This window comes from Eimeria maxima, genomic scaffold, assembly GCF_000499605.1.
Source record: "Eimeria maxima Weybridge genomic scaffold, Emw_scaff361, whole genome shotgun sequence".
In the NCBI taxonomy this organism is placed as follows: domain Eukaryota; phylum Apicomplexa; class Conoidasida; order Eucoccidiorida; family Eimeriidae; genus Eimeria; species Eimeria maxima.
In genome coordinates, this window is record NW_013566451.1 from 1,880 (window position 1) to 28,634 (window position 26,755).

The window sequence follows — 26,755 nt, forward strand, 5'->3', positions numbered from 1 at the left end:
GCCATCGCTGGGATACAACTCATGTACTTCCACTCACACGTATATTCGGCCTCAACAGAGCAATGCATGCTGCTTCCTTCACTGCATCGCAGCCTACAGTTTCATGGATGCTGATATCAAAGCCCGCTACAACAATACGACATAGTTCGATGCACCTAATCATAGAGCGAGCACAGTAACAATACAGTTACTCAACATGCGGAAACCCCAAAACACAAGGATAACGCTGAATTGATTCTTCACTGACATTCCATCATTCGTGAAACCTCTGCATACACTCAGTCACGAAAGCCCCAAGCAGGCTTATTAACAGCCTCATATTAACGCAAATGCAACAAAAACCCTTGAGTCTAAATGCAATCAGTCGCGCGGGTCCCAATCAAGCATACCAATAGCCTCACACTAACGCAAATGCAATATTAATCCGTGGCTAGCTCCAGACAATCATTCATCGATGTCGAATAGACGTCGGACCATTGCTCAGCCTAGGCCGTGTATGCCCCCACAACAAAGCCTGCTTCCCAAACCACGGCAAAAACGCCGGCATAACTATTAGCACACGCGCAACACTCAAATCAATCAATTCTACAGTTGTGCCATTACAAGACCATCAATGTCAACTCGCGGCTGCCCTATATCAACGGCAACAGCTCCAGCGTTCACATCCACAGCCGACAAATGATTCCACTCCGACAGATCAATGCACGGTACAGTGCACATTGGTGCGGGGCTACTGAGGTAATGCGATCTCACCACCACCTTCACGCCGAAACTGCCTGGTCGCAACAGACACTCCTCTTCAGCTGATAGGTTGTCGACAAACACGTTTCTTCTACCACATGCCAACAACACACCAGGAAGTGCTATACATTTTATTGTCGTACCAGGGATGTTCTGCGCAAACTCTACCACAGATAACAACCGCTCCCTTCGCGCACCAACAACAACCACCACACGAACGCGCTCCCGAACGTACTCTCTATGCCAAAACAACCCTCAACACTGCACTACACCCTCCCTCCGAAACGTCGCATCCGCCGCGATGCTTGTAGCCCCTTCTCATTCTCCAACATTGCAGCGTCACCTTCCCAACGGCTCCATACACTTGCGAATCAGCATCGCTCAATAAATGCACCATGCTATCACTGGGCATCAACTCATGCGCTTGCACTGACATGTATATTCGGTCTCAACAAAGCAGTGCGTGCTGCTTCCTTCACTGCATCACACCTTCCAACTGTCACGGGAGCTGCGAACAAGCCCGCTTCAACCATAAGAGATAGCTCAATGCAATTAATCACAGAGGGCACAACAATAGCAGTGCAGTTAGTCAACATGCGGGAAAACCCAAAGCGCATGCATAATGCTGAACTGATTCTTCACTAACATTCCATCCTTCGTGAAGGAAGGCTATACAAGCGCGTAGTCCACAGACCCCCAGGGGGCATATTAACATTATTACATTGACATGCTACCTAAATCCTTCACCAGCACTACACAATCAAATATCCATGTTGAATACACATTGTATCAATGCCACGCCAAAGCTCTGTATGGCATCACACCAAATCCTGCTTCGCACACGCAGCCTAAAAAACCCCGGCATAGAGATTTGCATACACGCGACCCTCAAATAATTCTACAGTTGTAATATTACAAAATCATTAATGCCAACTTCTCACTAGCCTCCATCCACGCCAACATCTCCTTTCACCTCCACAGCTTACAACAGATACCACTGCAACAGGCAAGTGCACTTTGCATTGCACATTGGGCCCGGGTGGCTGAGCTCATGCGATCTCACCACCGCCTTCACGCCGAAACCGCCTGGTCGCAGCCCGCACTCCTCTTCTGCCCATTTTTGCTTAATAAAAGACAATCTTTCTGCTCCATGCAAGCAGCAGACAAAAAGCTGTCCTTTGCACAGTCCCAAAAACACACCTCCTGCTCAATGCCAACAGCGAACGAAATGCTGTACTTCACACAGTCGTCATAGGGATGGTCCACGCATGCTATGTACAAGGCCAAAACAGGTGCTTTAGCGACACAGCGCCCACCAGTTCAGGCATTTCATGCATATGCTCCTGAACGTACTCTCTACGGTATGGAACCACCTCATCACCGCAGTGTTGGCTTCGACTACCACATCGTATCCGCCACCACATTTTCGATCTATCTTAAAACCCCCTTCTCTTTCTCCGACTATACGGAGAACGAGAAGGGGTTTTCTGTCCTACCTCGGATGTTCCACGAAGGTTTAACACGAGGCCAGTACTTCTCCTTTAGCCCAACAGCACCAATCAATACACGGCGGCGATCCCTAACGCACTGTCTATCGCAAACCAATCCCCTCATCACCGCACTTAACACTCCCACATCCACCTGGTAGCGCCCACGATAAGTATAGCTCCTTCCCATTCTCTAACATTGCATCCTCACCACGCCGTGGCTTCATGCATTTACCAGCACAAGGAGCTTCCTAAATACCTCGTGCCAACGCCCTGATTCAGCTCACCCACATCCACTCACACATACAGTCGGCCTAAACAAAGGAATGGTTGCTGTTTCATTCAGTGCATTGTAACTGCCACTATCACGGATGCTGGGCTCAAAGCGCGTCTCAACCATAAGACATAGTTGGGTGCACTTAATCGCATAGCGCGCACCATGACAACAATGCAGTTGCTCAGCATGCGGGAAACCCAAAGCGCATGGATAACGCTGAATTGGTTCTTTACTGACATTCCGTCCTTCGTGAAGTCTATACGTGAAGTTGTGCGGGCCTGAAGTAGGACTATTAACAGCATTACATTAGCGCAAATGCAACCTAAATCGTTGACTGGCCCCAAGCAATCAAGTATCATTGTGACGTTGCGCAAATCCTCACCAAAGCCTGCTTATCCCCTCCCACCATCGACTGCTTCGCACAAGCCGGCCAAAAAGCCGGCATAAAGGTTAGCACACACGCGACCCTCCTATCAATGCAAATAATTCTACACGTGTACCATAACAAAACCATCAATGCCAACTCGCCGCTAGCCGGTATCCACGCCAGCATCTCCACCTTTCACCTCCACGGCCTACAAATGATACCTCTGCGACAGTTGCAACATTGGTGCCGAGTGGCTGAGGTCGTGCGACCTCACCACCGCCTTCATAGCGAAACCGCCTGGTCGCACCACACACTCCCCTCCAGCTCATATCTTGACGGCAAAAACGGCCTTTCTGTCACATACCAGCAGCACACGAAATACTATCCTTTGCACATTCGTAAGGCAGGCATTCCACCCAGGCTACATACAAGATCACAACCGCTCCCTTCGAGCAACAGCATCAGTCAATTCACGCGCGCGTTCCCGAACTCACTGCCTATGGCAAACAACCCCCGTCATTGCTGTCCACCCTACCTCTGGAACGTCGCAGCCGTTGTCATCTTTAAAGCCCCTTCTCATTCTCCAATATTGCATCCTCACCTGCCCAACGCCTCCATACACTTACGAATCAACACCGCCTCCTAAATACCTCAAGCCATCGCTGGTCTACAACCCATGCACTTCCACTCGCACGTATATTCGGCCTCAACAACCCAATGCATGCTGCTTCCTTCACTGCATCGCAGCCTACAGTTTCATGGATGCTGATATCAAAGGCCGCTTCAGCCATATGACATAGTTCGATGCACCTAATCATAGAGCGAGCACAATGATAACAATACAGTTACTCAACATGCGGAAACCCCAAAACACAAGGATAACGCTGAATTGATTCTTCACTGACATTCCATCATTCGTGAAACCTCTGCATACACTCAGTCACGAAAGCCCCAAGCAGGCGTATTAAGAGGCCCACATTACTTATACGCTACCTAAATCCTTGACTGGCATCAAGCATTCAAGTATCCATGTCGTACGCACGTCGTGCCACTGCTCAGGCAAGGTTCTACATACCCTCACAAAATCGCCTGCATTCCAAACGCCGGCTACAATTGCCGACATAGATATTGGCAAACACCCGGCCCGCCTATCAATGAAATTAATTTTGCATTGGTGCTATCACAAGCCCATCAATGCCAACTCGCCGTTAGCCTATATCCACCCCAACATCTCCACCCTTCACCTCTACAGCTTACAAACGATATCACTGCGACAGATCAGCCCGCACTGCAACGCAGATTGGTGGCGGGCGGCTGAGATAATGCGCCCTCACCATCGCCTTCACGCCGAAACCTCTTGGGCGCACAACACAGTCCCCTTCACCTAATACCTTGTCGACAAACACGGCCCTTCTACCACATGCAAACAACACACGAAATGCTGTACTTTGCACAGTGGTAAAACCGATGCACCTCCGACTCTACATACAAGGTCACAACAACTCTTTGAGCAACAGCATCAATCAATTCACGCCCACGATCCCGAACGCACTGCCTAAGGCAAACAAATCCCGTCATCACCGCACTCCACTCCCCCTCTTCCACGTCCCAGCCGCTGCCATCCTTGTAGCCCCTTCTCATCCACCAACATTGCATCCGCACCTGCGCCATCTCTCCATACACACACCAACCCAGATCGCCTCCTGAATACCTCATGCAATCCCCCTGTTTCAACTTATCCACTTCCATTCACATGTATATTCGGCCTCAACAAAGCAGTGCGTGCTGCTCCCTTCACTGCATCTCACGCCGAATCCCCCTGATCGCAGTAAACACCCCCATTCAGCTGATATCTCTTCGACAAACACGGCAGTTCTACCAAATTCCAACACCAGACGAAATGGTATACATTTCATAATCGCACCAGGTGGTTTGGCGCCAACCTTCATACAATCTCACAACCGTTCCTTTCGCGCAACAACACCAACCAATACACATCCCCGACCCCGAACGCACTGCCTAAGACAAGCGCATCACCGCATCATTGCACTCCACCCTCCCTCTTCCACCTCGCAGCCGCCGCGATCCGTATTTCCGATATCCTTATCCTCCGACAGTGCATTCTCACCTGCCCAACGCCTCCATACTTACGATCCCCCACAACGCTTCCAAAATACCTCATGCCATCGCCCTGCTTCAACTCATCCAAATCCACTCACACGCATATTCGGTCTCAACAAAGCAGCGCTTGCTGCTTCCTTTACTGCATCACAGATTCAAGTGCCTCGGGCTGAGGTCAAACTCAACTTCCACCATAAGACTTAGTTCGATCCACTTAAAATCACATAGTGGGCACCATGATAGCAATGCAGTTACTCAGCAAGGGGAAACCCCAAAGAGCATGCATAACGCTGAACTGGTTCTTCACTGACATTGCACCCTTCGTGAAACCTATACGAACACTCAGTCGACAGAGCCCCAAGCAGGCTTATTCACAGCCTCGTATTCATGCACCTAACCTAAATCCTTGCCTGGCACCACGCAATCAAATATCCATGTGGAATACACGTCGTACCAATGCTCAGCCAAGGCTCTGTATACCCTCACACCATCACCTGCATCCTAAACGCTGGCTACAAGGCCCAACAAAAAACTGCTGCACGCACTACCCTCCTATCATTGAAAATAATTCTACATTTGTGTTTTTACAAGACCATGTATGCCACCTCGCCTCCAACCTCTATGCAAGGCAACATCTGCAGCTTTCACCTCCACAGCATACACACGATACCACTGCGACAGATCAACGCACTTTGCGATGCACATTGGTGCGGGGCGGCTGAGGTCATGCGACCTGAGCACCACCTTCACGCCGAAAACGCTCGGTGTCAGCACATACTTCGCTTCACCTGATACCTTGACGACAATCACGGCCTTCTTACCATGCGCAAAACGAAATGCTATACTTTGCACAGTCGTAAAAGCAATGCTCCACCCACGCTACGTACAAGGTCACGACAGATCCTTTCGCGCAACAACTAGAATGATTACACCCACGCGATCCCTAACGCACTTCCTATGGCAAACACATCACCGCATCACTGCACTCCACCCCCTCTCTTCCACGTCGCAGGTGCCGCCCTCTTTCAAGATTCCTCTCCTTTTCGAACATTCCTTCCGCACCTGCGCAACGCCTTCATACACTTACCGTCCCCCATAACGTCCACAACGCCTCATACTATCGCGCTGCTTCAAATCATCCATTTCCACTCATACGTATATTCGGCTTCAACAAATCAATGCGTGTTGCTTCCTTCACTGCATTACAGCTTACAGTGCCGGGGGTGCTGAAGCCCTCCCTAACCATAAGACATATGTCGATACGCTTAGTCACACACCAAACACGGTAATCACAATGCAATTACTCAACATACGCAAAACCCAAAGCGTATTCGTTGAGTCTTCAATAAAATTATATATATAATTCGAGAAACATATTATATCGCACATTCGAAAGAACCACAAGCAAGCTTAATCACAGCCTCACACTAACTCTGATGCAACATAAATCCTTGACTAGTATCACATATTCAAGTATCCAGGCCGACCACACGTAATACCAGTGCTCCGCAAAGATTTTGTATCTCCTCAGATCGCCGCCCCCTTCCCAAACGCCGGCTACAAAGCCCGGCATAGAGACTGGCACACGCTCGACTCTACTAACAATGAAATTAATTCCACACTTGTGCCATTACAAGACCATCAATGCCAACTCGCAGCTAGCATGCAATGCCAACATCTCCACCCTTCACCTCCACAGCATACACACGATACCACTGCGACAGATCAACGCACACTGCACTGCACAGTGGTGCAGGACGGCTGAGGTCATGCGACCCCACCACCGCCTTCACGCCAAAACCTCCTGGTCGCAGGACATTCTCCATGTTATATCGTACGGAGCATAGCCGTTCTACCACATGCAAATAGGAAACCAAGGGTTAAACGTTTCGCAGTTTTACCGGGGATGTTCCACGGAAAACTCATACAACTTCACAACGGCTCCTTTCGCGAAACAGCACCAATCAATAAGCCCCCCCGATCCCTAACACACTAGCTATGCCAAGAAATCTCCTCATCACTGCACTCCACTCTCTCTCTCTTCCACGTCCCAGCCGCCGCCACATTTAAAGCCTCTTCTTATTCTCCAACATTGCACCCTCACCTTCGCCGTGCCTCTGTACACTGACGAACCCCTACAACGCTTCCTAAATACCTTGTGGCATCGCTGGGCTTCAACTCATGCACTTCCACGTACACGTATATTCAGCCTCAACAAAGCAATGCTTGTTGCTTCCTTCACTGCATCACAGCTTCCACTGTCTTTCGGGCTGAGATGAAGGCCCGCTTCGACCACCAGACATAATTCGATGCACCTAAGCAAAACGCCGGCACCATGGTATCAATGCAGTTACTCAACATGCGCAAAACCCAAAGTCCATGCATAACCCTAAACTGACTCTTCAATAATATTCCATCATTCGTGAAACCTATCAAAACACGCAGTCGACAGAACCCTAAGCAGGCTTATTAACAGCCTCACATTAATGCAAATGCTACCAAAACCCTTTACTGGCACCACACAATCAAGTAGCAATGTCGACCGCACGTTGTACCAGTGCTCAGCCAAGGTTGTGTATGCCCTCGCACCATCATCCGCTACCCAGATGCCTCTTGCAAAGCCCGGCATACAGATTGGCACACGTGCACCCCTCCTATCAGTGTAATTAATTCTACACTTCTGCTATTTCGAGACCATTAGTACCAACTCGCCGCTAGGCTAACTACGCCAACATCTCCACCTTTCACTTCCACAGACTACCTCTGAGACTGATCAATGCGCGCTGCGCTGCAGATTGGGGCCGAGTGGCTGAGCGGATGCAATCATACCACCGGCTTCGCGCAGAAACCGCCTGGTCTCAGCACACATTCCCCTTCAGCTGAAATCTAACAAAGCTAAAAACACACCTCCTGCTCCATTCCCACAGCAAACAAAAAGCTATCTTTTGCACAGTGGTACCCAGGAGTTTCCACCCAACTTTCAGACCAGGTCCCTGCTGCTTCTTTCGCGTGAGAGCATCAATCAATTCACGCCCACGATCCCGAACGCACTGCCTAAGGCAAACATATCACCGCATCACCGCACTCCACCCTCCCTCTTCCACCTCGCAGCCGCCACCATTTTTAAAGCCCCTTCTCATCCTCCAACATTGCAGCCACACCCGCGTCATGCCTCCATACACTAACGAGTCAACATCCTTTGCTACGTACCTCATGCCATCGCCATGCTTCAACTCCTCTACTTCCACTTACACCTATATTCGGCCTCAACAAAGCAATGCTTGCTGCTTCCTTCACTGCATCACAGCTTACAGTGTTACATATTCTGATATCCAAGCCCCCTTCCACCTCAAGACATAGTTCGATGCACTAGCACACATAGCTGGCACGATGATAACAATGCAATTACTCATCATGCGCAAAACCCGAAGCGCACGCGCAACGCTGAACTAACACTTTGCTTGCTTCCCATCCTTCGTGAAACCTATAAAAGCAGTCCGTCACGAAAGCCACAAGCAGGCTTAATCACAGCCTCACACTAACTCTGATGCAGCATAAATCCTTGACTAGTATCACACATTCAAGTATCCAGGCCGACAACAAGTAATACCAGTGCTCCGCAAAGACTTTGTATCTCCTCACACCGTCTCCCCCTTCCCAAACGCCGGCTACAAAGCCCGGCATAGGGATTGGCATACGCTCGACTCTACTAACAATGAAATTAATTCTACACTTCTTCCGTTACAAGAATATGAATGTCAACTCACCGCTAGCATGTATCCACGCCAACATCTCCACCGTTCACCTCCACAACCTACAAACGATACCACTGCGACAGATCAACGCACACTGCAATGCACACGGGGGCGGAGAGTCTGAGCTCATGCGACCTCAGCACAGCTTTCAAGCCGAAACCGCCAGATCACAGCACACTAGTGCCTTCAGCTGATGCCTTGTCAACAACTCTGTCCCTTCTACCGCATTAAAATAGCAAACGAAAAAAAAAGAAAAAAAAGCTATCCTGTGCACGTTCGCTCCCTGAAGTTTCCACGCAAGCTTCATACGAGATTACAACAGCTCCTCGCGCTCAACATCATCAATCAATAGACCCCCCCGATCCCTAACACACTAGCTATGCCAAGAAATCCCCACATTACCGCACTCTAACCTCCTTCGTCCACGTCACCGCCGCCTCTATACTTATAGGCCCGTTTTATTTCCCAACATTGCATCCTCAACTGCAACATGCCTCCATACACTTACGAACCAGCATCGCTTCCTAAATATCTCATGCCATCTCTGGGCTTCAATTCATGCACTTCCACTGGGACGTGTATTCGGCCTCAACAAAGCAATGCTTGCTGCTTCCTTCACTGCATCACAGCTTCCAGCGTCACAGATTCTGAGATCAAAACGTGGTTCACCCGTGCGATATAGTTTGATACACGTAAGCAGGAAACGAACACAATGATAACAATGCAGTTACTCAACATGGGCGAAACACAAGGGCATGCATAACGCTGAACTGGCTCTTCAATAACATTCCATCATTCGTGAAACCTATACAAACACTCACACGATAAAGTTCCTTATTAACAGTCTCACATTAATGCAGATGCAGCCTAAAACCTTGACGGGGCCCACACAATCACGTTTCCATGTCGACCACACGTAATACCAGTGCTCAGCCAAGACAGTGTATGCCCTCACATCATCGTCTCCTTCCCAAACGCCGGCTACAAAGCCCCGCACAAAGATTGCCATATGTTCGACTTTACTATTAATGAAATTAATTCTACACAAGACCATCAATGCCAGCTCGCCGCTAGCATGTATCCACACCATCTCCACCTTTCACCTCCACAGCTTACAGGCGATACCGCTGCGACAAATCAGAGCATGTTGCAATGCACAATACGGCCGAGAGTCTGAGGTCATGCGATCTCACCGTCGCCCTCACTCCGAAACCTCCTGGTGGCACAACACACTCCCCTTCACCTGATCGCTTCACAAAAAAACATCGGCCCTTCTCTCTTGTGCAAATAGCAAACGAAAAAATTTCCTGTGCACAATCGCAAGAGCGACGTTCCACCTACTTTACGTACAAGGTCAGAACAGCTCCTTGTGAGCAGCAACATCAATCATTTCACGCCCACGATCCCTAGCGCACTTGCTATGGTAAACAAATCCCCACGAGAGCACTGCACTTTCTTTCTTCCACGTCCCAGCCGCCGCCATCTTTAGAGCCCCTTCTCATTCTCCAATATTGCATCGTCACCTGCCCATACACTTACAAACCTACATCGCCTCCTAAATACCTCATGCCATCGCCGGGCGTCAACCCATCCACTTCCACTCACACGTATATTCGGTCTCAACAAAGCCATGCTTGCTCTTCGCTCCAGTGCATGACAGCTTCCAACGTCACTGCGGCTGAGAGCAAAGCCCACTTCAACCATAAGACACAGTTGGATGCAACTAATAACAGAGCGAGCGCAACTACACCAAAACAATTACTCAACGTGCGCAAACCCGACGCGCATGCATAACGCTAAACTGACTCGTGACTCGCACTCAATCCTTCGTGAGACCTATTAAAACAGTCTGCCGCCAGAGCCCCGAGAATGCTTATTAACAGCGTTATATTGACATAAATGCTAGCTAAATCCTTGACTGGCACCACGCAAGTTGCGCAAATGCTCACCCAAGGCTGTGTTCTCCCCCACACCGTCGCCTCCTTCCCAAACGCCGATTACAAAGCCTGGCATAGAGATTGGCACACGCGCACTTCTACTATCAACCCAATTAATTCTGCAGTTGTGCTATTACACGATCATGAATGCAAACTGGTCGCTAGCATGTATCAACGTCAACATCACCTCCACAGCCAACAGACGATACCGCTGCGGCAAACCAGTGCAGGTTGCCGTGCACATTGCGGTCTCTGGGTGGGGCTGAGGCCATGCAATCGCCCTCAAGCCAAAACTGCCTGGTCCCACAACACACTCCCCACCCTTCATCTGATAACGTGACGAAGGACACGGCCCTTCTCCCTTATGCAAATAGCAAACGAACAACTATACTTTGCACAGTCGTAAAAGCAGTGCTCCAACTAAGCTACGTACAAGGGCACAACAGCTCCTTGTGAGCAGCAGCATCAATCTATTCACCCCCACGAACCCTAACGCACTGCCTACGGCAAACAAATCCCCTCATCACCGCACTCCACCCGCTCTCTTCCACGTCCCAGCCGCGGCGATACTTATTCCCCCTTCTCATCCTCCAACACTGCATCCTCACCTGCCCAATGCCTCCATACACTTACGAACCCCGACAACTCTTCCTCAATACCTCATGCCATCGCCGTGCTTGAACTCCTGTACTACCAGTCACACGCACATTCGGCCTCAACAAAGCAGTTGCTGCCCTTCGCTCCGGTGCACCACAACTTCCAGCGTCACTGGGGCTGAGAGGAAAGCCCACTTCAGCGATAAGTGAGAGTTCGATGCACCTAATCACATAGCGCGCACAGTGATAACAATGCAGCTACTCAACACGCGCAAAACCCAAAGATCATGAATAACTCTGAACTGATTCTTCACTGACATTATATCGTTCCGTGAAACCTATACACATACACAGTCGACAGAGCCCCATGCAGGCTTATTAACAACTACACATTGACGCAAATGCTACAAAAAACCACACAGTCAAGTGCCTATGTCGAACGCAAGTTGCGCAAATTCTCAGCCAAGGCTGTGTAAGCCCTCAGACAATCGCCTCCTTCCCAATCGCCGTCTGCAAAACCCGGCACAGAGACTCAAACGAGTGCAACCCACCTATCAATGCAATTGATAGGTGAGTGGCACTACACTTGTGTCGGTACAATAATATGAATGCCAACTCGCCGGTAGCATGATCCACGCCATCATCTGCACCTTTCACCTCTACAGACTACAAATGATACCACTGCGACAGATCGATGCTCACTGGATTGCATACTGCCGCCGAGTGACTAAGAGCATGGGAGCACGCCGCAATGGCCTGGTCGCTGCGTACATTCCCCCTCAGCGGATTCGTAGTCCACCAAAAAACACACCTTCTGCTCCATGCCAACAGCAAACGAACAACTACACTTTGTACAGTCGTTAGAGCGATATTTCACATACGATACGTGAAAGGTCAGCGCCGCTTCTTTGGCGCAACAGAACCAATTAATACACACACGCGTTCCCGAACACACTATCTATGGTAAACAACCCCGTTGGTCACCGCACTCCACCCGCTCTCTTCCACACCGCAGCCGGATCGATACTTAAAGCCCCTTCTCATTCTCTAACATTGCATCCTCACCTGCACAACGCCTCCGTAGACTGATGAGCCCTCACAACGCGTCCTAAATACCTCATGGCATCGCCCTGCTTCAACTCATCCGAATCTACTCACACGTACACTCGGCTTCAACACTGCGTGCGGTTTCCTTCAGTGGATGACAGAGGCTGAGCGGAAAGCGCCCTTCAACCATAAGAGATAGCTCGATGCACTTAAAATCACATAGCGGGCACCATGATAACAATGCAGTTACTCAGCATGCGGAAAACGCAAAGTGCATGCATAACGCTGAAATGATTCTTCACTGACATTGCACCCTTTGTGAAGCCTATACGTGAAGCGAACCCGCCGCAGGCTTACTAACAGCCTCACAATGCAACCGCAGTGCTTCATTGGCACCACAAAGTCAAGTATCCATGCCAGCCCCACGTTGTACCAAGGCTCTGCACGCCCTGGCACAATCGCCTGCTTCCCAAAAGCCGGCTGCAAAGCGGGCACAGGGATTGGCACATGCGCGACCCTCCTACCCTGCAATGAATTCTACACTTGTGCTGTTACGAGGCCATCAATGCCAACTCGCCGCTAGCCTGTATCCACGCCAATATCTCCACCTTTCTCCTTCCACAGTTTAAAAACAATATCGCTGCGACAGATCAGTGCACGTTGCAATGCACAGTGGGGCCGACTGGCTGCGGTCGTGCGACATCACCGCCTCCTCCACGCCCAAATAGTAATAGCGCAACACACTCCCCTTCAGCTGATATCTAGCCAGATATCTAGCCAAACCAAGAACACACCTTCTGCTCGATGCCAACAGCAAACGAAGACCCATGGTAAATGCAATGTACTACCCACTCTATGTACAAGCTCCCAAGAGCTCCTAATGAGCCTCAACACCAACCAATACACATCCCCGACCCCGAACGCACTGCCTAAGACAAGCGCATCACCGCATCACTGCGCTTTACCCTCCCTCTTCCACCTCGCAGCCGCCGCGATCCGTATTTCCGATATCCTTATCCTCCGACAGTGCATTCTCACCTGCCCAACGCCTCCATACTTACGATCCCCCACAACGCTTCCAAAATACCTCATGCCATCGCCCTGCTTCAACTCATCCAAATCCACTCACACGCATATTCGGTCTCAACAAAGCAGCGCTTGCTGCTTCCTTTACTGCATCACAGATTCAAGTGCCTCGGGCTGAGGTCAAACTCAACTTCCACCATAAGACTTAGTTCGATCCACTTAAAATCATATAGTGGGCACCATGATAGCAATGCCGTTGCTCAGCAAGCGGAAACCCCAAAGAGCATGCATAACGCTGAACTGGTTCTTCACTGACATTGCACCTTTTGTGAAACCTATACGAACACTCAGTCGACAGAGCCCCAAGCAGGCTTATTCACAGCCTCGTATTCATGCACCTAACCTAAATCCTTGCCTGGCACCACGCAATCAAATATCCATGTGGAATACACGTCGTACCAATGCTCAGCCAAGGCTCTGTATACCCTCACACCATCACCTGCATCCTAAACGCTGGCTACAAGGCCCAACAAAAAACTGGTGCATGCACTACCCTCCTATCATTGAAACTAATTCTACATTTGTGTTTTTACAAGACCATGTATGCCACCTCGCCTCCAGCCTCTATGCAAGGCAACATCTGCAGCTTTCACCTCCACAGCATACACACGATACCACTGCGACAGATCAACGCACTTTGCGATGCACATTGGTGCGGGGCGGCTGAGGTCATGCGACCTGAGCACCGCCTTCACGCCGAAAACGCTCGGTGTCAGCACATACTTCGCTTCACCTGATACCTTGGCGGCAAGCATGCCCTTTTTATCGCATCCAAAGAGGAACCGGAAAGCTATCCTTTTCCACATTCGGTCCGGAGATTTTCCACGCAAGCTTCACTGCAAGGTCATAACAGCTCCTTTCGCGAAACAACACCAATCAATGCAAACCCCGATCCCTAACACACTAGCTATGCCACGAAATCCCCTCATCACCGGATTCCACTCTCCGTCATCCTCGTCGCAGACGCCGCCAACTTTAAAGCCCCTTCTCACTCTTGAACATTACATCCTCACCCGTGCCATGCTTCCATACACTGAAGAAGCCCTATTGGTTTATAAATACCTGGTGCTATCGTTGAACATCAACTCCTGCACTTCCACTTACACGTATATTCGGCCCCAACAAAGCAATGGCTGCTGCGTCCTTCACTGCATCACAGCCTCCAGTGCCTGGGGCTGATATCAAACCCAGCTTCTGTCCTGAGGAAAGGTCGGATGCAGTTAATCACATATCGGGCCCCATGACAATGTAGTTACTCAACATGCGCAAAACCCTCAACGTATGCATAACACTGAACTGATTCTTCAACGGCATCCCATCCTTCGTAAAGCCTATACAAACACCCAGTCGCGAATGTCCCAAGAAGGCTTATTGACACCCTCACATAAAAGCAGATTCAACCTAAATCCTTGACTGGCACCACACAATCAAGTATCAACTTCGAACTCGCGTTGCGCAAATGCTCAGCCAAGCCTTTTTATTCTCTCACCCGTCACCTCCTTCCCAATTGCCGGCTACAAAAACCCGGCATAGAGACTCGCACGAGTGCAACCCACCTATCAATGCAACTACTTCTACACTTGTGTCATTAGGAAAACAATACCAACTCGCCGCTAGTATGTATTCAAGGCAGCAACTCCACCTCTCACCTGCACAGCTTACAAACGATACGGCTGCCACAGATCAGCTCACCTTGCAATTTACATTGCGGCCGAGGGCCTGAGGACATGCGAACCTATCACCGCCTTCATGCCTAAACCGAATAGTCGCACAACACACTCCCCTTCAGCTCATCTCTGTTCAACTAAAAAAACGCACCTCCTGCTCCAATCCAACAGCAAACGAAGAGCCATATTTTGCGCAGGCGTAAGAAGTATATATTCCACCCACGCTACGTACAAGGCCACAACAGCTCCTTTCTCGCAACATCACCAATCAATACACAACCGCGATCGCAAACGGACTGCATATGGCAAGCAAATCCGCTGGTCACCGCGCTCCACCGGCTCTCTTCCACCTCGTAGCCGCCCCGATAGTTAGCGCTCCACACTAACGAACCCTCACAACCCTTCCAAAATACCTCATATCATCGCCGTGCTTCAACTCATGCACTTCCATTCACACGCATATTCGGCCTCAACAAAGCAATGCGTGCGGTTTCCTTTAGTGCATCAGAGCGGCAGAGGAAGTCCAACTTCAACCATAGGAGATAACGATGCACCTAATCACATAGGGGGCACAATGATAACAATGCAGTTATTCAACATGCGAAAAGCACATGCGTTAACGCTGAACTGATTCTTCACCGACATATCATCATTCGCGAAACCTATACAAACACACAGTCGCGAGAGCCCCCAAAACGTTAATTAACAGCCCTACATTAACGTAAATGCTACCTGAATCCGTGCCTGGCACCACGCAATCAAGTAGCAATGCCAGCCAAACGTTGTATGCTCAGCAGAGGCTGTGTATGCCCCCACACCATCGCGTCTTTCCCCAAAGCCGGTTACAAAAGCCCGTCATAGAGATTGGCACACGCGCAACCCTCCTATCCATGCAATTAACTCTACACTTGTGACATTACAAAAACATCAATGGCAGCTCGCCGCTAACCTGTATCCACGCCAACATTTCCAACTTTCACCTCCACAGCTTGCCTCCACAGCTTGCAAACGATACCGCTGCCACAGGTCAGTGCACGTTGCAATGCACACGTCTGCTGGGTTTGTGAGCTGATGCGATCACAGCACCACCTTCACGCTGAAGCCGCCTGGTGCACAACACACTCCTCGTCAGATGATATCTTTTCAACCGAAAACACACCTCCTGCTCCATGCCAACAGCAAACGAAAAACTATACTTTGCACAGGCACAAGAGCTATATTCCAACTCCCTACGTACAAGGCCACAACCCCTCCTTTCTCGCAGCAACACCAGTCGATTCACGCAAGCATTGTCGAACATACTTTCTATGCCACACAAAACCCCCTATCCCCGTCCTCCACTCACCCTTTTCCACCTCGCAGCCGCCGCGACACTTATAGCCCCTTCTCATTCTGTAACATTGCATCATCACGTGCACAACGCCTCCATACATTTACCAACCCCCACCACGCCTCCTAAATACCTCAAGCCATCGCTGGGTTTCAACACAACCACTTCCATTTGCACATACAGTCGGCCTCAACAAAGCAGTGCTTGCTGTTTCCTTCGCTGCATCACAGCTTCCACTGCCACGGATGCTGAGCTCAAAATACGCTTCATCCATTAAATGTAGTTCGATGCAGTTAATCGCGTAGCAGGCACCATGATGACAATGCAGTTACTCAACATCCGCAAAACCCAAAGCCCATACATAACGATCACTCAGTCGCGAGGGCCCCAAGCAAGCTTATTAATAGCATTACATTAACGCAAATGTAACCTAAATCCTTGACTGGCCCCACGCAATCAACCAATCATATACGCTGTAGCGAAAGCCCCAAGCAGGCTTATTAACAGCCTCACACTAACGAATCCAACCAAAATCCTTGTGGTCTCGCACAGTCAAGGATTCATGGCGAACATACGTCGTACCAACGCCCAACCAAGCGTTTTTATACCTTCACACCTAAGCCTGCTTCCCAAAACCCGACAAAAAAGCCGGCATAGAGATTGACACACATGCTACCATCCAACCAATGCAATTAATTATATACTTGTCCTATTACAAGACCATCAATGCCAACTCGCAGCTAGCATGCAATGCCAACACAACATTTCCGCCTTTCACCTCCACAGCGTAAAAGCGATACCACTGCGACAGATCAACCCAAACTGCAACGCACATTGTTGCCGGGCGGCTGAGGTCATGCGACCCCACCACCGCCTTCACGCCAAAACCTCCTGGTCGCAGGACATTCTCCATTAGATGGTACGAAGCATAGCCATTCTACCACATGCAAATAGGAAACCAAGGGTTAAACGTTTCGCAGTTTTACCGGGGATGTTCCACGGAAAACTCATACAACTTTACAACGGCTCCTTTCGCGCAACAGCACCAATAAATACACACCAGCGATCCCGAAAGTACTTTCTAAGGTCTCATAGCCAATTCTCATTCCCCAACATTGAATCTTCACCTGCTCAACGCCCCCATACACTTACTAACCCACATCGATTCCTAAATATCTCATGCCACTGCCCTGCGTCAACTCATGTACTTCCCCACTCAGGTGAATTAGGCCTCAACAAAGCAATGCTTGCTGTTTTCTTCTCTGCATCACAGCTTTCACTGCACGCGAGCAGAGATGAAAGCCCACTGCACCCATTAGACATAGTTCGATGCATTTAATCACACAGCGGACACAATGATAACAATGCAGTTACTCAACATGCGGAAACCCAAAACGCATGCATAACCTTGAACTGACTCTTCACTAACACCCCATCCTTCGTGAAACATATCGAAACACTCAGTCCGCCGAACACCAAATAGGCTTACTAACAGCCTCACATCCTCGACTCCATCCCAAATCCTTGACTGGCACCACACCCTCAAACATCCACCCTCCATCTCACATACGTTGTCCCAACACTCATCCATGACGGTGTACACTCTAATACCATCACCTGCTTCCCAAACGCCCCGTAAAAATCCTGCAGAGAGACTGGCACGTGCGCGACCCTCTCATCAATGCAATTAATTCTACACTTGTCCCACCACAAGACCATCAATGCCAATTGGCCGCTAGCCTGCATCCACGCCAACAACTCCACCTTTCACCTCCACAGCCTACAAACGATACCACTGCGATAGATCAATTCACGTTGGGGCCGACCAACGTGAATTGATCTGATTTGTCCAAATCCCAGCACACATTCTTCTTCACTTGTACCTTGGCGGTACACGCAGCACTTCTACCACATGCCAACAGCAAACGAAATGCTTACTTTGCAAATTCGGGCCAGCGCTTTCCCAGCTACGCTATTTACAAGGCCACAACGGCTCCTTTCGCGCACCAGCACCAACCAATACACATCCCCGATCCCGAACGCACTGCCTACGGCAAGAAAATCCCCCCATCACCACACTCCACTCTCCGTCTTCCACGTCTCAGCCGCCGCCATCTTCAAAGCCCCTTCTCATTTTCCATCATCCCGTCGTCACCCGGGCCATGTCTCCATACATTCACCAACCCACACAACGGTTCCTATATCCCTCACGCCATCGCTGGGCTTCAACTCCTGTACTTTCGCTCACATGTGTACTCGGCCTTGACAAAGGAATGCTTGCTCTTTCCTTCAGTGCATCACAGCTTCGAGTGTCACGGATGCTGATATAAAAGCCCTCCTCAAGCATACGGCATAGTTCGATGCACTTAAGCGCATTGGGAGCACAATGATTACAATGCACTTCTTGATCACGCGTAAACCCGAAGCGCAAGGATAGCCAGTGATTCTTCTCTGACATTCCATCCTTCGAGAAACCTATACAAACAATCTGTCGCGAAAGCGTCAAGCAGGCTTATTAACATACTCACATTTACCAATCCAACCTAATTCTTTAACGGTTGCAACACACTATAAGAACTATCTGAACCACAAGTTGTACCAATGGTCAGCCAAAGCTGGGTATGCCCTTTGACCATCGCCTCCTTCCCAGACGCTACTTAAAAAAGCCGGCGTAGAGTTCAGCGCGCACGCGACCCTCAACGCAATTAATTCGGCAGTTGTGCTATTAAGAGACGATCAATGTCAACTCGCCACTAGCATGTATCCAAGGCAACATCTCCGCCTTTCACCTCCACAGCGTGCAAACGATACCACTGCGACAGATCAGTACGTCTTGCAATGCACATTGGTGCTGCGTGGCTGACGTCATGCATTGTCACCACCGCCTTCACGCCGGAACCGGCTGGGCGCAGCACAGTCTCCTCTCTACCTGTACCATGCCGACAAACACGGCCCTTCTACCACTTGTCAACGGCACACGAAATGCTTACTTAGCAAATTCGTATCAGCGAATTCCCAGCCATGCTACGTACGAGGCCACAACAGCTTCTTTCGTGCAGGCACGCGCTCCTGAACGTACTCTCTATGGCAAGAACCCCCTTCATAACCTCGCTACTTCTTCGACGCCACAGTCGCTGGCATCATTAAAGCCCCATTTTATTGTAACTAATATTAAAATGTCTTCTGAGCTTCTAAATATATTTTTCACACGCGTGCCAGGGAGTTGGCACGCAAAACCCATACAATGTCAGAACCGCTCCCTTCACGCAACAGCACCAAACAATACACCCCCCCCGATCCCGAACGCACTGCCTATGGCAAACGAACCTCCTGACCACCGCACTTTACCCTCCCTCTTCCATGTAGCAGCCATCGCGATACTTATAGCCCCTTCTTATCCTCTGCTATTGCTGCATCACGTGCCCAACGCCCCCATACATGTGCAAATCCGCACAACGCTTCCTAAATGTCTCATGCTATCGTTGAGTTTCAACTCCTGTACTTTCACTGCACGTATATTTGGCCTCAACATAGCAATGCTTGTTGTTTCCCCCACTGCATTACAGCTTCAGGTGTCACGGATGCTGAGATCAAAACGCGCTTCAACCAGACGATATATTTCGATGCACTTCAGCACGTTGCGAGCACAATGATTACAGTGCACTTACTGACCAACCGTCTCAACCACAAATTGTACCAGTGCTCAGCCAAGGCTGCGTACGCCCCAACAACTGCTCCTGCTTCCCAAACGACACTTGCACAACCTGCAGAGAGACTGGCACAAGCGCGCGCCTCCTATCAATGCAACTAATTCTGCATTTGTGCTGTTAAAAGACCGTCAATGCCAACTCGCCGGTAGCCTACATCCACGCCAACAACTCCACCTTTCACCTCCACAGCCTGCAAACGATACCACTGCGACAGATAAACGTACAGCGCAATGCACATTGGTGCAGAGCGGCTGAGGTCATGCGATCTCAACAACGGCTTCACTCCGGAACTGCCTCGTCGCTGCACAAACTCCTCTCCACCTGTACCGTGTCGACAAACACTGCCCTTCTACCACTTGCCAACAGCACACGAAATGCTTACTTTGCAAGGTCGTATCAGCGAGGGCCCACCCACGCTTTTTACAAGGCCACCACAGCTCCATACGCGCACTAGCACCAACAAATACACGCTCTCCATCCCGGACTTACAGCCTATGCCAAATACAGTTCCTCATCAGTGCATTCATCCCTCCCTCTTCCACGTCGTAACAGCCGCGATACTTATACCCTCTTCTCATTCTCCAGCATTGCATCCTCGCCTGCATCCATACCCATTACACTTGGAACCGCTCATCGCCGTCCTAAATACGTCATACCATCGCCCTGATTCAGCTTATCCACTTCCATTCACAGGTATATTCGACCTCAACAAAGCAATGCCTGTTGTTTCATTCAGTGCATCACAACTGTCACTGCCACGGATGCTGAGCTCAAAATGGCTTTCAACCACAAGACATAGTTCGATGCGCCTAATCACTTAGCGGGCAACATGGTAACAATGCAGTTACTCAACAGGCGAAAACCCAAAGCGTATGCATAACGCATAACTGACTCTTCACTGACATTCCGTCCTTCGTGAAGCCTATACAAACACTTAGTTGCGAGGCCCCCAAGAAGGGTTATTAACAGCATGACGCCAGCGCAAATGCAACCTAAATCCTTGGCTGGCCCCAAGCAATCAAGTATCATTGTGACGTTGTAAATCCTCCCCAAAGCCTGTTTATCCCCTCCCACCATCGACTGCTTCGCACAAGCCGGCCAGAACGCCGGAATAGAGATTAGCACGCACGCCACCCTGCTATCAATGCAAATAATTCTACCATTACAAAATCATCAATGCCAAATCGGCGCTCATGTATCCACGCCAGCATCTCCAGCCTTCAGTTCCACGGCCTATTAATGATGCCACTGGCATTGTTGCAACATTGGTGTCAAGTGACTGAGGTCATGCGACCTCACCACCGTCTTCATGGCGAAATCGCCTGGTGGCAGCACACACTTTGGTTTAGCTGACACATTGACGAGAAACACGCCCTTTCTGCCACATACCAACAGAGCACGAAATGGTATGATTTGCACATTCGTAAGGCAGGCATTCCACCCAGGCGACGTACAAGGTTACAACAGCTCCTTTCGCGCAACAGCACCAATCAGTACACGCTCGTGATCCCTAACGCACTGCCTATGGCAAATAAACCTCCTCATCAGTGCATGCCACCCTACCTCTTCCATGCCGCAACCGCCGCCATCTTTACGGACCCTTTTCATTCTCCAGCATTCCTTCCTCTCCTGCACAACACCTCACGTGGAACCGCTCATCATCGTTCTAAATACGTCATGCAATTGCCCAGTTTCAACACTTGCACTTCCACTCACACGTATATTCGGCCTCAACAAAGCAATGCTTGCTGTTTCCTTCATTGCATCACAGCTTCCAGTGTGGCGACTGCTGCGATGAAAGACCGCTTTAAATCTGAGTTCAAAGGACCCAATCGGAAGGGCGGCACAATGATTTCATTGCATTTACTCAACAGGCGAAAACCCAAAGTGCATGCATAACGCTGAAGTGGCGTTGCATACTTCGTAAAGCCTGTAGAAACGGTTAGTCGAGAGAGCCCCAAACAGGCTGATTAACAGTCTCATAAAAAGCAACCTAAATCTTTGACTGGCTCCACACAGTGAAGCAACAATCTCAACCACAAATACTACCAATGCTCAACCAAAGCTGAGTATCCCCTCACACCATCGCCTGCTGCCCAATTGAAGCTTGAAAAGGTTCGTGTGGCAGACGTGCGAGCCTCCTATCAATACAATCAAGTCTACAGTTGTGCTATTACAAGACCATCAATGCTAACTCGCCGCTAGCCTCTATCCACGCCAACATGCCGGCCTTCCACTTCCACAGCAGACAAACGACACCACTGTAGTAGATCAATGCACGTTGCAATGCACATTGAAGACCAGAGTCAGAGTTCCTGCGATCTCACCACCGCCTTCACGCCGGAAGCGCCTGGTCGCACCACACCCTTCCCTTCAGCTGATACCTTTTCGCACGGCCCTTCTACCACATGCTTACAGCACACGAAATACTACGTTGCACACTCGCACAACGCAACCTAATATGCAGCTTCACAAACGCTCCGTTTGCGCAACAGCACCAATCAGCATAAGCTGGCGAAACAGAACGCACGGCCTATTGAAAACAAATCTCATCACCGCACTCCACCCTTCCTCTTCGACGCCCCAGCCGCCGCAATACTTATAGCCCCTAATCATTCTCCAGCAGTGCATCCTCAGGCGCTACGCGCCATGTGCGTCCACAAGTACCAACCAACCACATTTCATTGTCGTACAAGGGGCGTTCAACGCAAGCTCCACACCAGATCACAACAGCTCCTTTTGCGCACCAGAGCCAATCATTTCCCCTACGCGTTGCCGAACGTACATTCTATGCCGCACAATCCTCATTACCGCACTCCAGCCTACCTCTTCCGCGTCGCAACCGCCTCGATACGTATAACCTCTTCTCATTCTCTAACATTGCATCATCACCTGCGCCATACCTCCATACACTTGCGAACCCTCATCGCTCAATCAATGCATCATGTCATCTCTGCGCTTCAGCTCATTCGCTTCCACTCACACGCATACTCGGCCTCAACAAAGCAATGCATGCTGTTTCCTTCACTGCATCACATCTTCCACTGTCAAGCGAGCTGAGATCAAAGCCCACATCAACCATAAGAAATAGCTCGATGCAAGTAATCACACAGAGGGCACAACAATAACAGGGCAGTTATTCAGCATGCTCAAAACCCAATGCGCACGGATAACAACGAACGGATTCTTCACTGACACTGCATCCTTAGTGAAGCCTATACAAACATTCATTCGACAGATCCTCAGGGGACTTATTAACAGTATTAGATTAACTCAAATGCAAACCAAAATCCTTGACTGGCACAACACAATCACGTATCCATGTCGAACGCAAGTTGTACCAATGCTCACCCAAAGCTCTGCATGCGAATGCTGGCTAAAACGCCGCCATAGAGAGTGGCACACGCGCAGTCCTCTTATCAATGCAATTATTTTTACACATGTGCCACTACAAGAGCATCGATGTCAACTCGCCGCTAGCACGTATCCACGCCAACATTTCCGCCTTTCACCTCCACAGCTTGCAAACTATACCACTGTGACAGATTAAAGCATGTCGGAATACGCACTGCGGGCGAGTGGCTTGGGTTATGCGGTCTAACTACCCCCTTCGGGCTTGAACGCCCTGGTCACAACACACAATCCTTTTCAGCCGATAATGCGACGACAAACACGGCCCTTCTACCTACCGCCAACAGTAAACAGCTCCTTTCTAGCAACAGCGCCAATCAGTACACACCCAAGTTCCCTAACGCACTTCCTATGGCAAACACATCACCTCATCACCGCACTCCACCCTCTCTCGTCCACCTCGCAGACGCCGCTATACTTTTAGCCCATTCTCATTCTGCAACTTTCAATCCACACCTGAGCCGTACCTCCATACACTTACGAACCAACATCGCCTCCTTAATACTTCATGCCATCGCTGGGCTTCAACCCATCCACTTCCACTCACACGCATATACGTCCTCAAAAAAGCAAAACTTGCTGTATCCTTCACTGCATCGCAGATAGGCACAGGCGCAACCCTCCTATCATTGCAATTCATTCTACACTTGTGAAATTACAAAACCGTCAAAACCAATTCTCCGGTACCCTACATCCACGGCAAAAACTCCCCCTTTCACCTCAACGGCAGACGAACGATACCGCTGCGACAGTTTAACGCCAACTGCAATGCACATTGGGGCCGAGCGGCTGAGTTCATGCGATCTCGAAACTACGCTCACGCCGAAACCGCTTGGTCGCAGCACACAATCCTCTTCACCTGATACCTTGACGGCAAACACGGCGCTTCTGCAACATACCAACAGCTAGCTAAATGCTGTACTTTGCACAGTCGTAATAGGGATGCACCACCCACACTACGTACAAGGCCACAACAGGTGCTTTCGCCAAGCAGCACACGCCAGTTCATGCACGTGCTCCTGAACGTACTCTCTACAGCCAGAAACGCCCTTATCGCCGCACTCCACTCTCCGTCGTCCACCTTGCAGGCGCTACCACTTTATAGCCCCTTCTCATTTTCGAACTATCTTTAAAACCCCTTCCCGGTTTCCGACTCTACGTTTCACAGTCGTACCAGGGATGTTCCACACAGGATTAACACAAGGTCACAACCACTCCTTCAGCGCAACAGCACCTATAAGTACACTCCCCCGATCCCGAACGCACTGCCTATGGCAAAGAAATTCACACTCCACCCTCCCTCGTCCCCGTCGCAGCCTCCGCCATATTTAAAGCCCCTTCTCATTTTCTAACATTGCATCCTCACCTACGCAGCGCCTCCATACACCTACCAACCCCCACAACGCCACCTAAATACATCGTGTCATCGCCCTGCTTCAACTCATCAACTTCCACTCACACGTATATTCGGCCCCACCAGAGCAATGCTTGTTTCATGCTTCAGTATATCACAGCTTCCAATGCCACGGATGCTGAGGTCAAAGCCCGCTGCAATCATAAGACATGGTTCTATGCACTTTATCACGTAGCGAACAGAATGAGAACAATGGGGTAGTTGCTCAACATACGGAAACCCCAAAGAGGATGCACAACACTGAACTGATTCTTCACTGGCAATTCATCCTTCGTGAAGCCTAAACAAGCAATCAGTTACCAGCGCCCCAAGAATGGTTATTAAGGGCATTAAATTGACGCAAATGCAGCCTAATTCCTTGATTGGGCCCGACCCAATCAAGTATCATTGTAGAGCATACGCTGTGCAAATCCTCATCAAAGCCTGTTTGTATCCCCATATACCATCGTCTGCTTCCCCAATGCCGCTTGAAAAAGCCGGCACAGAGATTGGCACACGCGCAAGCCCCCTATCAATGCAATCAAGTCTACGCTTATACCATTACAAAGCCATCAATGCCAACTCGGCGCTAGCGTGTATCCACGGCAACATCTCCACCTTTCACCTCCACAGCAGGCAGACGATACCACGGTGACAGATCAATGCTCATTGGTGCCGAGTGGCCGAGGTCATGCGACCTCAGCAACGCCTTCACGCTGAAACCGCCTGGTCGCACCACAGACTTCGGTTCACCTGGCACCGTGACGACAAACACGTCATTCCTGCCACATACCAACAGCACAAGAAATGCTAGCCTTTGCAGATTCATAAGACAGACATTCCACCCACGCTACATACAAGGTTACAACAGCTCCTTTTGAGCAACAGCACCAGTTATTTCACGCACGAGTTGCCGAACGCACTCTCTGTGGCAAGACAACCATGTGTCCACCGCACTCCACCCTTCCCCTTCCTTGCTGGCGCCCCTTCGATCCGCATAGCCCCTTCTCATTTTCTAACATTGCAGCCTCACCTGCACAACGCCTCCATACACTTACCAACCCCCACAACGCTTCCTAAATGCCTCGTGCCATCGCCCTGCTTCAAATCATCCAATTCCTTTCACATGTATATTCGGCCTCAACAAAACAACGCTTGCTGTTTCCTTCGCTGCACGACAGCTTTCAGTGTCACGCGAGCTGAGATCAGTGCCTACTTTAACCATAAGACATATTTCGATGCACGTATTCACAAGTCGAACACAACGGGAACAATGCAATTACTCAACCTGCGGAAATCCCACAGACCATGGATAGTGCTAAACTGATTCTTCACTGGCATCCCATCCATCGTGAAACCAATAAACTGTCAGTCGCGCGATGCCCAATCAGGCAAATGAACAGCCTCACACTAACACAAATGCAATACAAATCCTTGACGGATCCCACACAATCAACTATCCGTGCCAATGCCACGTTGTATCAATGCTCAGCCATCGCTAAATATTCCCCCACAACACCGCCTGCTTTCCAGACGCCGGTTACGAAACCCGGCATAGATATTGCCACACGGGCAACCCTCCTATCAATGCAATTAATCCTACAGTTGTCCCATTAAAAGACCATGAATGCCAACTCTCTGCTAGCCTGTACCCACGACAACATCTACACATTTCACCTCCACAGCGTAAAAACGATACCATTGCGACAGGTCAATGCACGTTGCGGTGCACATTGGCGCCGGGCGACTGAGGTCATGAAAACTCACCACCGCCCTCACGCCTGAACGTTTTGTGCGCTGCACACACTTCGCTTTAACCGACACCTTGCC

General features: G+C 49.8%; 3 protein-coding genes across 3 annotated transcripts; all 3 read right to left on the reverse strand.

Annotated features, from left to right (window-relative positions):
• Positions 1-4,137: 4,137 nt before the first annotated feature.
• EMWEY_00030100 (hypothetical protein) lies at positions 4,138-6,136 on the reverse strand (the record flags this gene model as incomplete). The annotated part of the gene is made up of 7 exons (XM_013481594.1): positions 4,138-4,285; positions 4,459-4,534; positions 4,832-4,891; positions 5,024-5,086; positions 5,392-5,465; positions 5,667-5,837; positions 6,081-6,136. The coding sequence occupies 7 exons, from the start codon at positions 6,134-6,136 to the stop codon at positions 4,138-4,140; spliced, it is 648 nt and encodes a 215-aa protein (XP_013337048.1).
• Positions 6,137-17,123: 10,987 nt separating this feature from the next.
• EMWEY_00030110 (hypothetical protein, conserved) lies at positions 17,124-20,599 on the reverse strand (the record flags this gene model as incomplete). Its single annotated transcript, XM_013481595.1, has 8 exons — positions 17,124-17,348; positions 17,901-17,939; positions 18,350-18,459; positions 18,806-18,899; positions 19,201-19,340; positions 20,080-20,148; positions 20,248-20,311; positions 20,504-20,599. 8 exons carry the CDS (start codon positions 20,597-20,599, stop codon positions 17,124-17,126), a joined length of 837 nt encoding a protein of 278 aa, XP_013337049.1.
• Positions 20,600-24,737: 4,138 nt separating this feature from the next.
• On the reverse strand, positions 24,738-25,937 carry EMWEY_00030120 (hypothetical protein; the record flags this gene model as incomplete). Its single annotated transcript, XM_013481596.1, has 4 exons — positions 24,738-24,801; positions 25,347-25,454; positions 25,573-25,707; positions 25,849-25,937. 4 exons carry the CDS (start codon positions 25,935-25,937, stop codon positions 24,738-24,740), a joined length of 396 nt encoding a protein of 131 aa, XP_013337050.1.
• Positions 25,938-26,755: the final 818 nt, after the last annotated feature.